The sequence below is a fragment of the Loxodonta africana genome, chromosome 2 (genome assembly GCF_030014295.1).
Source record: "Loxodonta africana isolate mLoxAfr1 chromosome 2, mLoxAfr1.hap2, whole genome shotgun sequence".
In the NCBI taxonomy this organism is placed as follows: domain Eukaryota; kingdom Metazoa; phylum Chordata; class Mammalia; order Proboscidea; family Elephantidae; genus Loxodonta; species Loxodonta africana.
The window spans coordinates 124,148,904-124,164,061 of NC_087343.1; the positions used below are offsets into that span (position 1 = coordinate 124,148,904).

Sequence of the window (15,158 nt, forward strand, 5' to 3'; positions counted from 1 at the left end):
AAGGGGATACTGCATGGTTTCAAATTGTATCCTTTCATCATACTTATTCAGTCTGTATACTAAGCAAATAATCCAAGAAACTGAACTATGTGAAAAAGAACATGTCGTTGGAATTGGAGGAGGACTCATTAACAACCTGTGATATAGCATATGACACAACCTTCTTTGCTGAAAGCGAGGAGGACTTGAAGCACTTACTGATGAAGATTAAAGATTACAGCCTTCCATATGCATTACACCTTACCATAAAGAAAACAAATATCCTTACAACTGGACCAATAAGCAACATCATGATAAACGGTGACAGTATTGAAGTTATCAGGGATTTATTTCATTTTACTTGGATCCACATTCAGTACTCGTGGAAGCAGCGGTCAAGAAATCAAATAATGTATTGCGTTGGGCAGATCTTTAAAGATCTCTTTAAAGTGTTAAACAGCAAAGATGTCACTTTGAGGACTAAGGAGCACCTAACCCAAGCCATGGTATTTTTACTTACCTCATATGCATGTGAAAACTGGACAATGAATAAGGAAGACTGAAGAAGAATTGATGCCTTTGAATTATGGTGTTGGTTAAGAACACTGAATGTACCATGGACTGCCAGAAGAATGAACGAATCTGTCTTGGAAGAAGTACAGCGAGAATGCTCCATAGATACAAAGATGTACTTCGAACAAGTTATCAGGAGGGATCAATCCCTGGAGAAGGACTTTATGCTTAAAAGAGGGTCAGCAGAAAAGAGGAAGACCCTCAATGAGATGAATTGACACAGTGGCTGCAACAGTGGACTCAAGCATTTCAACAATTGTGAGGATGGCACAGGACCGGGCAGTATTTCACCCTGCTGTACGTGGGGTTGCTCTGAGTTGGAACCCACCTGATAACAACAGAATAGGAAGTTAGTGGTCTCCAAAGTGGGAAGCATATACCCCAGAGTAGTGTGTATTGCTGAGTGGAAAACAAATTAGAGTTTTTATTTATTTGTATTTTTTAGTTCTAAAATCTCATTTTACTTATTTTTCTATCCTTGGAACAAAACAAAAAAATCAGGTATTAATACTTCTCTTGATCTGAATGGCAGATGGTCTCATTTTATCTCTGGTTTGTTAGGTACCCCAGAGAAGTCTAAGTCTTCTTAACATGGAAAAGTTGACAGAGTTGTCTTCATTCATTTGGTTTTCCTAGCTGTGGCATATTGCAGTTTAAGTGTGCATAGTTAAGAGGATTTACAGATTGTATTCAATGAATCTTCACTAATGCACAAGTGGCTTTAAAAGTACACCTACAATGAAACTACTGGTTGGAAATACCACTAAAATACATTTATGAGCAAACAGGATAATGACAGAGCTGATATTTTTCTATTCTATGATCTTTTTATCAGCCATAGTGCAAAGTAGAAACAAGGATGTTATAAGCAGATATAACAACGGCAATGACTCAATGACTCCAGGCTATCAACAAGAATTTGAATGTTCATTTACATAATTCACTTTGCTTTCAGTGTATAATGTGCCTTGAGATAGTAACTAATGCAACTATGAAGCCCATCATGAGTCATACTCCATGATAGTTTGAATTATGTGGTACTCAGTTCAGTACTTAAACATACATCAAATTTAATAAAATTTTATTTAAAACCCCTTTTGAGGCTTTTCCCAGTATCTTCTACCTTTGCTCAAACCCTTGTTCTTTCTGCTGCAATGACAATGACTGAAAACTAATACAGAGAGTACAATGAGTACATACTAAAATGCATTTTTTTTTGTCAGCAAACACTATTGAAAGAGGTTTAGAAAGCAAAGTTGAAGATTTAAGAAGCAAGTATTTGAAAATCATGCAAACTGAGAAGTTAGTTATCTATAGATGAGTGAAAGTACAGCTGCTTCTAGTATGTCTCAGCTTAAGATATTTATTGGATTCATTTTCAGTCATAAACTACTTCAAGAGCTACTTGTTTTTGCACCACTCAAGGAAACCTGTAACAGAGAAGGTACCTCCTAGACTGTAAATCACTTCTTTTTTAATTTTAAATGGTGAACCTGTGTGCTGCTTTAACAAGAATTACAGAAAAGATCCCAGGGCAAGGCAAGAGCAGTGGTACCAAATGTGCAGCTTACTCTCTCTCGGAGTGTTGCCACAATGAGGCTGAAGCAAGAAGTGTCCAAAACATTGTGAAATGTCTTTAACTTGTATATAAAATTATGTTCTTTACAGTGTACTCTGTAATGAGGTGGAGAGTGATCCTGAATATTCTTCATTCCAACATATAAGTTGTTTCATGAGGTATCTCAGATCTTTCTCTCCCACCCTTTTTCCCTGCCTCACAAATATGCCAGATCTTTTCAGTGATAACAAATGGTTTCAGTAGTATACTTCCTATCATATATTAAAAATAAACTAATTAAACCCTCATGTCTCTTCAGGATGAAGATGGTGTTTTAACAGTGCGTGAAAAAGTAACTGCCTTCCTAAACAAACTCATGCGAGGGAAAGAACATTTAAAAAATAATGTCACCAGCATTATGTATTTTGTTGTTGTTGATAGAAACTATAACAGACTGTCATATGTGCAAACTTAAAAACTTGGAAACAGAATTTTCTAAACTTGGTGGAACTTGAACCTATTCGTTGAACATATTAATATGCAAGCTTAATAACTTGAAAAACTGATTCGTATCAGGGAACATGGAAATCTACTAGCTAAATTTCAGAAGAAAGCTTTGCATAATTAAGGGATAGGATTGAAAATTTGGTGTCATGATTTAGTAAGTATACCGTTTCTTCTATTTGTATTGCTATGTCTTTGCGACATCCAATGAAACTTAGTATGAAAATAAGCCAGTCTTAGTGTCAGACCTTTGAATCACTCATGTATTTGTGTGTGTATAAGAAAGACTTTGTTGCCATTGATAAATATAATTTTAAAATTACTCTTAAAATATTACTTATTTCTATTTTAGCCCTTTAAAATTTAAATTTTTTAATCTTACCCACTGCCATCTGAGTCAGTTTTGACTCATAGTGACCCCATAGGGTTTCCAAGGCCATAAATCTCTACCAAAGCAGACTGCCACGTCTTTCTCCCTTGGAGCCACAGGTGGGTTTGAACCGCCGACCTTTCAGTTAGCTGTCGAGCGCTTTAACCACTGTGCCACCAGGGCTCCTTTTTTAAAGTTAACTAGCAATGCATACCATTTAGATATGCAAATGTAAAAATTTTTAGCGATGGAGTGCATAATCAAAAAAGCTGGGAGACCAACTTGTTCAAATTGTGGTCATATCCTACCTTGACCACTGCAGTAGTCTTCTAGGTTATTTCCAATCTTGTTTTCTCAAGCTGTTCTCTACTAATAGCCAGGGTGATTTTTACAATATGCAGCTGTGATTGTAAAACTCCTCTGCTTAATAAACTACACACATAAATCTTTAATATGATCAGTCTATAAAGCCCTGTATGATCTAGCTTCTACAAACATCATGTTTTTAGTCTCACTTCTCACTGCTCTCTCCCCTGTACTTTTTTCTCTCCATGCGCTGCCTGTAAGTCCCTCATACTAGCTGTGCTTCCCCCAGCCCCACCCCTTCTGGCTTTTATACATGTTGTTCCCTCTATCCTGAGCGCACACTTCCCTCTTCCTCTCCCAGTTTACTTCCTACATGTCTTTCAGATCTCAGCTGGAATGGTACTTCCTCAGGGAGGCCTCTGCTCATCGTCCTTGCTGGATCACAACAGACACACACACACACACACCACCCCCACTTATAAGCTCTTATATAATACTATATATTTGTCCTTCATTGTACGTATCACAATTGCCGTCTTACATTTATTTTCATGAATAGTTGCAAAGACAATCATTATTGTCTGTTTTTACTTATCATGCTATTTTTCCAGTGCTTGGAAACATCAAGTGTCAAGAGTTTTGGTTTCATCTTTAGGAAAAACAAAGAGCAGTTGGAAGCTCTATGAAAAGTAGGAGAGTGATGATGAGACTAAGATTTGGGCTTCAGAAAGTTAAACTGGAGCCTGTGGTTGAATAAAGGAAAGGAGAATAGAACCATGAAGGTCCACCAGATGGCCATTGTAGATGAAAAATGGTGAGGACCAGAATCTTTGCAGTTCGGATGGAGAGGAGATGGTGTTGGTTTCAGTGGGTGTTTTGGAGGTAGAATGTAGCAGTACTTGGTGACCAGCTGACTTTTCAGAGGTGAGGGAAAGGAACCAGAGATTACTTGAAAGCTTAGGCTACTAACTTTTAGGCTGTTTATCAGGCAAATGAGTATAAAGCAAGCGAAGGCAGACAGGGAATCCTTTCACTTTTACAACAGTTTACGGGAGTAAACCTCTTGGCCACTGCTCTATTTACAGTGCTTTTTAACAGCAAAATTATATTTTAGCTTTCATACTGTTTAGATATCTTTCCACAGTAGATTGTGTCATTAAAGGAAGATTGATTATTTTTAAGTAAGCTTTTAGGGATGTACATATAATTTTAGTCCTACGTCTTGTACCTCACACTTAGAAAAATGCACAGTTTACACATGTGAAACAGCTGGTCTGATCTTGAAAGTTGAATGTCTCTTCTGTTCTGACAGTGACATGTTAGCGTCCTTTCTACTGGTATTTTCTGAGTGCCAGGTACTGGGTTAATATAGGAATTACAAAGAAGTATATGACACAAAATATTCTGCAAAAAACCTCATTAAAGTGTTGAAAAGCAAAGATGTCACCTTGAAGACTAAGGTGCCTGACCCAAGCCATGGTGTTCTCACTCACCTCATATGCATGTGATAACTGGACAATGAATAAAGAAGACTGAAGAAGAATTGATGCCTTTAAATTGTGGTGTTGGCAAACAATATTGAATATACTGAATATACCATGGACTGCCAAAAGAAGGAACAAAACTGTCTTAGTAGAAGTACAACCAGAATGCTCCTTAGAAGTAAGGATGGTGAGACTGCATCTTACAAACTTTGGACATGTTGTCAGGAGGGATCAGTCCCTGGAGAAGGACATCATGCTTGGTAAAGTAGAGGGTCAGTGAAAAAGACGAAGACCCTTAATGAGATGGATTGACCCAGTGGCTGCAACAATGGGCTTAAGCATAACAACAATTGTGAGGATGGCACAGGACCGGACAGTGTTTCCTTCTGTTGTACATAGGATCGCTATGAGTCGGAACTGACTTGATGGCACTTAACAACCATAACAACATATGACACAGTCTCTTCTGTGAGATGCTATTTGATTTTAAGTTATTGGAGATATGGGGAGGAGGAAGTAAAATAACATTATTTCTATAATATTACTTTTCTTAAATTAAGCTTTTTCTGAAGACCAGGATCTTAAATTGAAATAATTTGTATCCCTAAGGCTCTAAATTAGGATATGAATACCATGGATTCTGCTGAAAAGAAATGAGTGACAAAGACTGTTAGGTAGCTTAAAGCTGTTTGTATTAAACTCTCGGAACGTCCGTTATTGACCACAAAATTGCCAAGGCAGATGGAATTAAATTCTTTGTTTTTTCTCTTATGCATTCTTAGGAACCTAATAGGATCTTCCATCGAGTTAGTTGGAATTGAATGGTTTGATTTGAAACATTTTTCCCTAATGAAGTTTTCTCTATTAATATCACTTTATATTCCTTTTTCCTAGGAACCTCAACAGTCCAGTTTTGGTTCTGGAGAGCAAAGTGAGTATTTCTGTTTCTTTTGGTTTTGAAATTAAGCTGTTTTTGAGCATTCCAGTTCTCATGGTCACATCAGATACCACTTTAATAATTTTTTTGTATGTGTTAATCCCATTTTTATGATCTGATGGTTAGAATTAGATTGAGCTGAATCTTTGTATGTTTAAAAAAATCGAGAATTGTAGGTTATTGGAGATTAAAATAAGGTATTAAGTGTTTGAACTAATAGTTGAAAGTTAATAAATTCAATTTGATGAGCCTCTCAAAAACCCAAGACTCTGTCCATCTTTCCATGTCCTTTATGAAGATGACTTGGTCCTATAAGGCTAAACCTCCAGGCAAGATGGGGTCATTGTAGTTGACATGGCTCTTACCTTCCAATATCTATAAGGTCCCTATTTGTTTTTCCTGGGTCTTCTCATTTGGAAAGACAGGCTGGTGTCTGCTACATACCCCACCCCCACTCACACCCCTACTCTCTGGGCCTCTTAGCAAACTTGAGGGGAAGATCACATTAGGAAATCTAGATGTGGTCCCAAAAGGTAGTGTCTGTGCAGACTGACAGTGTTAAGATTAGGAACCACTACAAATGTCTGCGTTTGACCATGTAGTTCTGTAATAAAACAGGTGTTCTCCTTGCCAAGAGCAATAACATCTTAAGTGATTAAAGAATATTTAAACTGGTGGTAAGCTATTTTGGGAGTTGGAAATGTGGAACTTTTTGATCCTTGGCTTGTGATCCTTATCTTAAAGATCTTTAAGCAAAGAAGTGAAACTAAAAGATTATCTCTTTAATGTTGTTAACAAACTTTCTATAACTATATGTCCATTTCTTAGTTCTGCTTTGAAGGTGTAGTTACAGGAGAAAGGAACGTGATACTTGTTGGTAAGCAGAAAATAGCTAACTATAGGCCAGGAAGTTTATAGTTAATCTCCTCTTTTAAAAAAAAAAATCTCATCCTTCTACCCCTCCCCCCATTGTCTCTGAAAGCTAACTCTTGACAAATGGGATCATAAGGTATATACTCTTTATTAGCTTGTATTTTCCCCTTAATTTATTTTAGAGATAATTTCTATATTAAAGCTCTATCTCAGTCTTTTTAACCTTAAAAATGTGTGAAAACCAAACCTGTTGCTGTCGAGTCAACTCCAACCTAAGGCGACCCCATGTGTTACAGAGTAAAAATGAACTCCATAGGGTTTTCTTGGCAGTAATCTTTATGTGGAAGCAGATCGCCAGGAGTTTATTTAACTAGTCCTCTGTTTTTAGACATTTAATTTGTTTCTAGTTTTGTTGTTACAAACCATGCTGAAATAAACAGCCGTGTGTGTGTGTGTGTGTATGTGTACCTGTGTATTCATCCCAATATACCTGTAAGATAAATTGCTTCCACTGGAATTGCTAGGACAGTGGATATGTGCATTTTCAGTGTTGATAAGATAGATATTACCACATTGCCCTCAAAAAAGATTGTATGAGTTTATAGCCCTACCAACAGCAAAGGTACATGCCTGTCGCTCCCCAAATGCTTACCAGCATCTTATATTATCATACGTTACAGTGTTACCAACTTGATAATGATCGTATCATTGTTTTAATTAATATTCTTTGAGGGCAGATATTTTACAATCTAAATAGTCTTTATTTACTTATTTCTACATTCTTTTTGTTCTAGAAAGATACAATCCTTCTAAAACATCAAACGGGCACCAGTCTAAATCGTAAGTTGATTGCTTAGTAAGTTTAATGTTGGTGTTTTTTTGCTCTAAGTCTATCTGTAGCATCTGGATATTTTGAATAACGCATAGAAATAAGTACCTAATCCTTTAAGGCAGGGATAGGCAAACTTTTATGTAAAGGACCAGATAGTAAATATTTTAGGCTTTGTGAGCCAGATGTTTCTGTCCTAACTACTCAATTCTGTCATTGTAACATAAAAGTAGCCAGAGACAACCGATGTGGCTGTTCCAATAAAACTTCCTTCATGAAACAGATGGTGGACCAGATTTGGCTCATGGGCCATAGTTTGTCTACCTTAAGATCACTCTTCTTTCTCATCTCTCAGAGTTGTCTGTTTGTGTTTTCATAGTTTGTATTTAATGAAGAAGACATTGAATAAGACAGGATTCCTCTTAGTTAGCCTCCATTTAACCTCTAAATGTAGACTGTTAAGTAACACAGTTTGTACTGCCTTTAGGTTTTTCTATTTTTATTTTGTACGTAGAACCAGGAAAACATATAATCATAATGTAATACGGTATTAGATAATAAATTCTAGCTTAAAAAATGAATTCCTGAGACCACACGTTAACAGTGGCAACAGTGCCAGTTCAGTGTCATAGCCACAGACTATACTGATAACCTCAGCCTAGTGGCCACTTCAGCTAAACACAGGGAGAATTGAGAATGAATGAAAATATATGAATATAAGAAATCCCCACCCCCGCACTTCCGAAGAATTAAAATTACATGCTTATTCATTTCATTTCTTATATTTACTTATATGTTGTCTTAGGCTTTGTTCTGTAGAGAAGCAAAACCAGTGAAACATATATATGCATGTAAACAGAGAGAGAGCAAGACAGGTTTATCTTAAGAAAATAACTCACGCAGCTATAGAGGCTGGCAAATCCCAAGTCTGTGGGTCAGGTGTCAGGCTGGAGATTTCTCCTGACTCACGTAGCTGCAGGGACTGATGAACCCAAGCTCTGTAGGTTAGATGGCAGGCTGCTGACTTGAGGGCTGTGGAGGCTGATGAATCCAAGATTGGTAGGTCAGATGGCAGGCTGCTGGCTCGCAGGCTGTGGAGGCTGATGTATCCCAAGATCAGCAGGCAATACATAAAGCCACAGATTCAAGTCCCAAGAACCAGAGGTCAGATGATAACAAGCCTAGGGCAGGATCCAAAGCGAGCAAAAGCCAGTGAACTTTGCTAGAACATCCATATATATTTGATGCAGGCCACACCCCCAAGAAAACTTCCTTAGAACATCACATCACATCATGGAGATGATTACAATATACCACAAAATGGAGGATAACTACATCATTACATGATGCAAAATGACATCATTATGTAACTGCCAAACCATCAAGAATCATGGCCCATGCAAGTTGACAAACAACCTTAACCATCACAGTCCACCCCTTGTCAAATTGGCACCTGCACACATCTCCGTACACCGTACACAACCTCTAAATAAAGAAATTACAAAGTCATACTTGTGCCTAACATGATACAACTAACGTGTGCAACCGAAAACTTACTAGCCCCATTTACATCTTATATTTTATAAGTGAAGGAAACAAAAATATTTGACGCACACATACAAGAAAGAAATACTGGTAACAGTTACAGTCCTCATTTCTGTGACTGGTCACATGGTCATAACTGGTATTTAAAACTACCTTCTTTCACCAGCCGTCTGGTATTGCTGTTGCCCTCAGCAAGCACTTTAGCTGGTCATGGTTCTTTGCCTGGTGGGGTGACCCAAACATTCATTCCTAAAGGGTCTGGGCCATTAATAGTCATATTGGAATTGGGTTGCTGTAGTTTTCCATTGACTTTAATCACAGAGCATTGTAGTGCTAAGAGACATCCTAAGGGATCTGTATTCCAAAAATATTCTTCTTTACCTCCATTATGTAATATCAGTCTGATTTCCCTGTGATAGTCAAAATCAATCACGCCAGCCAATACAGTAACCCACTTCTTTACCTGTTGATCCAGAGGCATGAGGAGACCAAAGTGGCCGGGTGGCATTCTTACGTTCCAGTTCAATGGAATGAATCTTTGCTGCGTCTCCTGGTGGTAGCCTTCTTCCCTTTGGAACTAAGACCTCTAGATCTGCGGAGCATAGAGTCGTGTGGATAGGAAGCAAACATTTTTCAAATGGGTCACTAAGGGTAATAGTGAGTAGTGTGCCCCTCCCATTTCTACCCCTTGATTCCTGGACATATGAATCCTGGTTGCGGGAGAAACATCACCTTATATTGAACACTGGTTTAGAGCATATACAGCCTCCTGGAGAACGTTGCCCCAACCCTGCAAGGCGTTGCCACATAGCTGGCATTGTAACTGTATTTAAAAGGCCATTCCATTGTTCTATCAAGCCAGCTACTTCAGGATGATGGAGAATGCGGTAAAACCAGTGAATTCCTTGAGCATGCTGCACTTCATTGACTGTGAAGTGACTCCTTTAATCTGAGGCAATTCTATGTGGGATAACACGACGGTAGATGAGGCATTCTGTAAGTCTGTGGGTGGTAGTTTTGGCTACCATCCCTGTATTCTCTACATGCAGGGAAGGCAAATCCATATCTAGAGTGTCTATCCCAGTAAGGATGAAACACTGCCATTTTCCATGATGGAAGCATCCAGTGTAATCAACCTGCCACCAGGTTACTGGCTGATCACCTCAAGGAATGGTGCCACATCAGGGACTCAGTGTTTGTCTCTGCTGCTGGTAGATTGGGCACGAAGTAGTGGTTATAGCCAAGTCAGCCTTGATGAATGGAAGTCCATGTTGCTGAGCCCATGCATAACCTCCATCCCTGTCACCATGACCACTTTGTTCATGAGCCCATTGGGCAGTGACAGGAGTGGCTGGGGAAAGAGGATGACTGGTTTCCAAAGAATGTGCCATCCTATCTACTTGATTGTTAAAAATCCTCCTCTTCCAAGGTCTCGCTTTGATGAACTTTCACATGAGGCACAAATATCTTCACTTCTTTTGCCCATTCAGAGAGGTCTATCCACATACCTCTTCCACATACCTCTTCCCCATACCTCCTTGAAGTTCTCTGCCCGTTGGGAGGATTTCCCTTCACCAGTGTCCTTCAGGGAGATCCCAGAAAGGGGCTGTAGTGCTGCTACTGTCCACTTCTGAGTGGTGCCTTCATATCTCACAGAAGTGTCTGTAAACCAGGCATAAGATTTCTTCAGTCAACTGATTGTAAGCAACTCCCAATGAGGGCATAGGTGCAAAATGGGAAAAGGAAGATAATATAACGTGAGTGGAGACAATGGGCATTTGGGCTACTTCCTCATGCAACTTACTTGTGCCTTCAGGTCCTGCTCAGGCCCAGTCTTGTATGTACCACTTCCATTTAATGATGGAGTGCTACTGCGCACATCTGACTTTATGGCTCTGTGGGTCAGACAGTACCTAGTGCAGGCCACATGGTGACTTGGTGGCCCGTGGTTAAGTGCTCTGTCTCTGCTAAGGTCCAGTAACAAGCCAAAAGCTGTTTCTCAAATGGAGAGTAGTTACCTGCAGGGGCTGGCAGGGCTTTGCTCCAAAATCCTAATGGTCTGCACTATGATTCACCTTTAAGGGCTTGCCAAAGACTCCAAACAGCATCTTTATCTGTGACTTACACTTCAGGCACCATTGGATGAGCCAAATCATATGGCCCAAGTGGCACAGCAGCCTGAACCTGTTGCAAAGCCTTCTCTTGTTCTGGGCCCCACTCAAAACTAGCAGCTTTTCAAGTCACTTGATAAGTAGGCCAAGTAGTACACCCAGATGAAGGATATGTTGCCTCAAAAACCCAAAGAGCTCCACCACGTATTGTGTCTCCTTTTTAGTTGTGGGAGGGCCAGATGCAATAACTTACCTTTCACTTTAGAAAGCATATCTCAACATGCCACATACCACTGGCCCCTAGAAATTTCATTGAGGTGGAAGATGCCTGAATTTTTGGCAAATGAATTCCCCACCCTCTAGCACAAAAATGTTTTACCAATAAGTCCAGAGTAATTGACACTTCTTCCTTACTAAGTCCAATCGCCATAATGCCATCAATATAATGGACCAGTGTGACGGTTGTGGAAGGGAAAGAGTATCAAGGTCACTGTGGACTAAATTATGATGTAAGGCTGATGAGTTGATGTATCTATGAGGTAGGACAGTGAAGGTGTATTGCTGGCCTTGCCAACTGAAGGCAAAGTACTTCTGATGGTCCTTCAAAACAAGTATGGAAAAAAAGGCACAGGCCAGATCAGTAGATGTATACCACACACTAGGAGATGTATTAATTTGCTCAAGCAGTGAAACTACATCTGGAACAACAGCTGCAATTGGAGTCACCATCTGGTTAAGTTTTTGATAATCCACTGTCACTTTCGATGATCCATCTGTTTTTTGCACAGACCACATAGGCGATTTGAATGAGGATGTGGTGGGAACCACCACCCCTGCATCCTTCAGTTTCTTGATGGTGGCTGTAATCTCTGCAGTCCCTCCAGGAATGGTGTATTGCTTTTGGTTTACTATTTTTTGGTAGGGGCAGTTCTTACGGCTTCCACTCTGCTTTTCCTACCATAATAGCCCTTACTCCACTTGTCAGATCCAATGTGGGGACTCTGCCAGTTGCTGAGTGTATCTGTTCCATTTATACATTTGGAACTGGGGAAGTCACTGCCAGATGGGTTCGGGGACCCACTGGCCTACTGTGAGATGGACATGAGCTAAGAATAACCTGACTTCCATATGTCTCCACTCTGACTGGTGGGCCACAGAGACATTTTGGTTCTTCTGGAATTAGTGTCAGTTCAGAGCCATTATCTAGTTAATTTGTGAAAAGTCTTATTTCCTTTTCCCCAGTGAGCAGCCACTCTCATAAAAGGCTGTAGATCCCTTTGGGGAAAGGTGGGAGAGATTAACAGTATAAATTTTTGCAGTGTAGTGGGGTCCTTCCTCAAGGGGACCTGGCCTTCCCTTCGTTTAAGAAGTTGTGGGTCTCTAAACTGGCTCAAGTTTAGGAATTGATTGAGGGACCGTGTCTCTCTATTCTGGCGATTTGAGTTAGATTGTTGTTCACTTGACTAGAATTCTTCCGCTTGTACAGATGAAGTAAATATTTAGTAGATTTCTCATCTCTTTCACTCCTAGAGACACCATGACTAAGTAGCCAACACCGTCAGTTCATACTAGTCAGACTGTTCTGATTACTGCTTTGACTTTGCTGTCCCTTATGGTAACCACACTCATCTGTGTCAATTGAGTGCTGCCACTTGGCCCCTACCACCACAGGGTCCAGTCAGCCCCATTGTAGTTAGGTGTCTTAGTTAAGGCAGTTCCCACTGTCAAATGTGACTTGAATAAAATAGCAGTCACGGTAGTTTTCAAGGATTCTGAGACTCCCTTCACAAATTTGTTCCTCACTGTTGTGGTGAAAGGTATGCCTTCTGGACACTCTATGTGTGGGTCTGTGGGTCTAACCTGATAAATCTGCTCTAACATGCCAATTTCCCTAAGCCGTTGGATACCTTCTTCTGCAGTATATCAAGGCAGGTCTGGTACTTTAGCTCGATTTAGTGTAGGCCACTGTGTAATCCACGCGTCAGCGAACTATCCAAATAACTATTACATCCTTTCTTAACTTCTCAAGCTGAAACTTTGAATGAAGAATCTGTGTTCAGTGGGCCTATATCCATAAACTTGGACTGATCCAACGTTATATCCCTTACACCATTATCCCACACCCTTAATAGCCATTCCCACACATGTTCCCCAGATTTCTGCTTATACATATTAGAAAAATCAAACAGTTCTTTTGGAGTGTACTGTACCTCCTCCTGGGTCACATTTTGTACTTCACCTTTTGAGGCTTGCTGGGACTTAAGTCTAGTTATAGGTCTAGAAGCCAAAATGGGTGGTAGGTATGTGTTTTTAGAACATTAAGCATTGTCCTGTAAAGTGTCTGCCTGGGGATACCCCAGGCAATGATTCAGACACTGCCACAGGTCTGGCAAAGGCTCTTCAGACACAGCTAGGTTAAGCTCATCAGATGGGAGTGCATGGAATAATGCTTTTACTAGGGAGGGTGGCTTAGAAGACGAACATGGAGTAATCTCTTCAGATGGGAGTGAGAGGGCTGGTTCTGTTCGTAGAAGTGATTCAGTGGAATTTAGAGTCTCAGTACCCACAGCTTCCTGATTATTTGCCCATATGTCCCCATCTGAGGTTTCAGGATCCCATTTCTTCACAATTAATGCCCTCACTTTAACTTCAGATACCACTGGAAGTTGGGAATTCAATTTGCATTGTAATCCAGCCACTGTTACAATAAGACTCTGGGTTTGGTTTTCAGAATTATCAGCTCTGTTACTACAAGAATAAGGCTTTCTTTCAGAGCACAAGTAGCAGCTTTGAGGTTGAGCTGTGACTCTGAAGCCCTGAGCTCATCTGTTTCTTTTACCACTTTGTCTAGTCAAAGTAGGACCAACCAATGAGATTCCTTATACTTCTCATTCTGAAGAAATTATAGAAAAGTATCAAACAATTACCCAGAGCCTCCCCTCTTACCAATACTTAATCTATTGGTGGTGATGTTTTGCAAATTTCTGTTACCACCTCACGTCATGGGTTAGCAGTGCCCTCTTTCCTACTGGAAGCAGAGTCATCAACATCTTTAAGACTATCCAGACTTGAGAGCCAATTTAGAGAACTCATCCTTAAAGTTTTGTTTCTCCAGAACCACTCTCAGTACCAAGTGTCTTAGGCTGGATTCTCTAGAGAAGCAAAACCAGTGAAACGTAGGGATTTATCTTAAGGAAATGGCTTACACATTTGTAGAGGCTGGCAAGTCCCAAGTCCGTGGGTCAGGCGTCCAGCTGGAAACATCTCCTGACTCTCGTAGCTGCAGGGGATGACAAATCCAAGATCGGCAGGTCAGATGGCAAGCTCGCAGGCTGCAGAGGTTGATAAATACAAAATAGGCAGGAAGTTCAACAGACCACTGGCTCAAGTCCCAAGAACCAGAGGTCAGATGATGACAAGCCGTGTGCAGAATCCAGAGTGAACAAAAGCTAGTGAGCTTTGCCAGAACATCCATATATATTGACTACAGGCCACAATGTCCATATGTATTGGATGTGAGCCATATCCCTGAGGAAACCCCCTTTACAACTTAATGGCTCATTACATTAGATCACATCATGGGAGGTGATTGCATTATATAACAAAATGGAGGATTATTACATCATTATATAACTGCAGAATTACATCATTATTTATCTGCCAAACCGCGGAGAATCATGGCCCAGCCAAGCTGAGATACAATCTTAGCTATCACGTATGCAAAGAACTGATGTGTGCCTACTTTATATGTACGTATCACTTTGGTTTGGAAGGAACAAAAGCATGCAGGTTCTTAAGCGGTCTGCTGATAGCTTTGACATATTGACGTGTGTAAACTGGTTCATTGAGCTGCCATTATTAAATTATAAGGGCTGAGAGAATTCAGAAGTACATTTCCCTACAGGAAATCAGTCATAGAGATGCACTATGAACGCTCTTTTTCTCTGACCCACTTAATTGGGCCAATGTTAAAATACTTTTCATAATTCTGTAATCGTCAGGTTACTCTATTTCAAAGTGGTCTTTTGTGTAATACTCTGAACTTAGGGTCAAATTTATAAACTTGGGTTTAACTTTGAGGAAAGAGTA

General features: G+C 40.0%; 1 protein-coding gene across 3 annotated transcripts in view; it reads left to right on the top strand.

Annotated features, from left to right (window-relative positions):
- Positions 1 to 15,158, top strand: part of AFF4 (ALF transcription elongation factor 4) — a 98,188-nt gene that overhangs the window by 59,523 nt on the left and 23,507 nt on the right. For all 3 annotated transcript variants that reach the window (XM_064275142.1, XM_064275136.1, XM_064275143.1), the window contains 2 exons: positions 5,669 to 5,705; positions 7,379 to 7,424. In XM_064275142.1, coding sequence (XP_064131212.1) covers positions 5,669 to 5,705; positions 7,379 to 7,424 — 83 coding nt within the window. The remainder of the gene's footprint in view (positions 1 to 5,668; positions 5,706 to 7,378; positions 7,425 to 15,158) is intronic.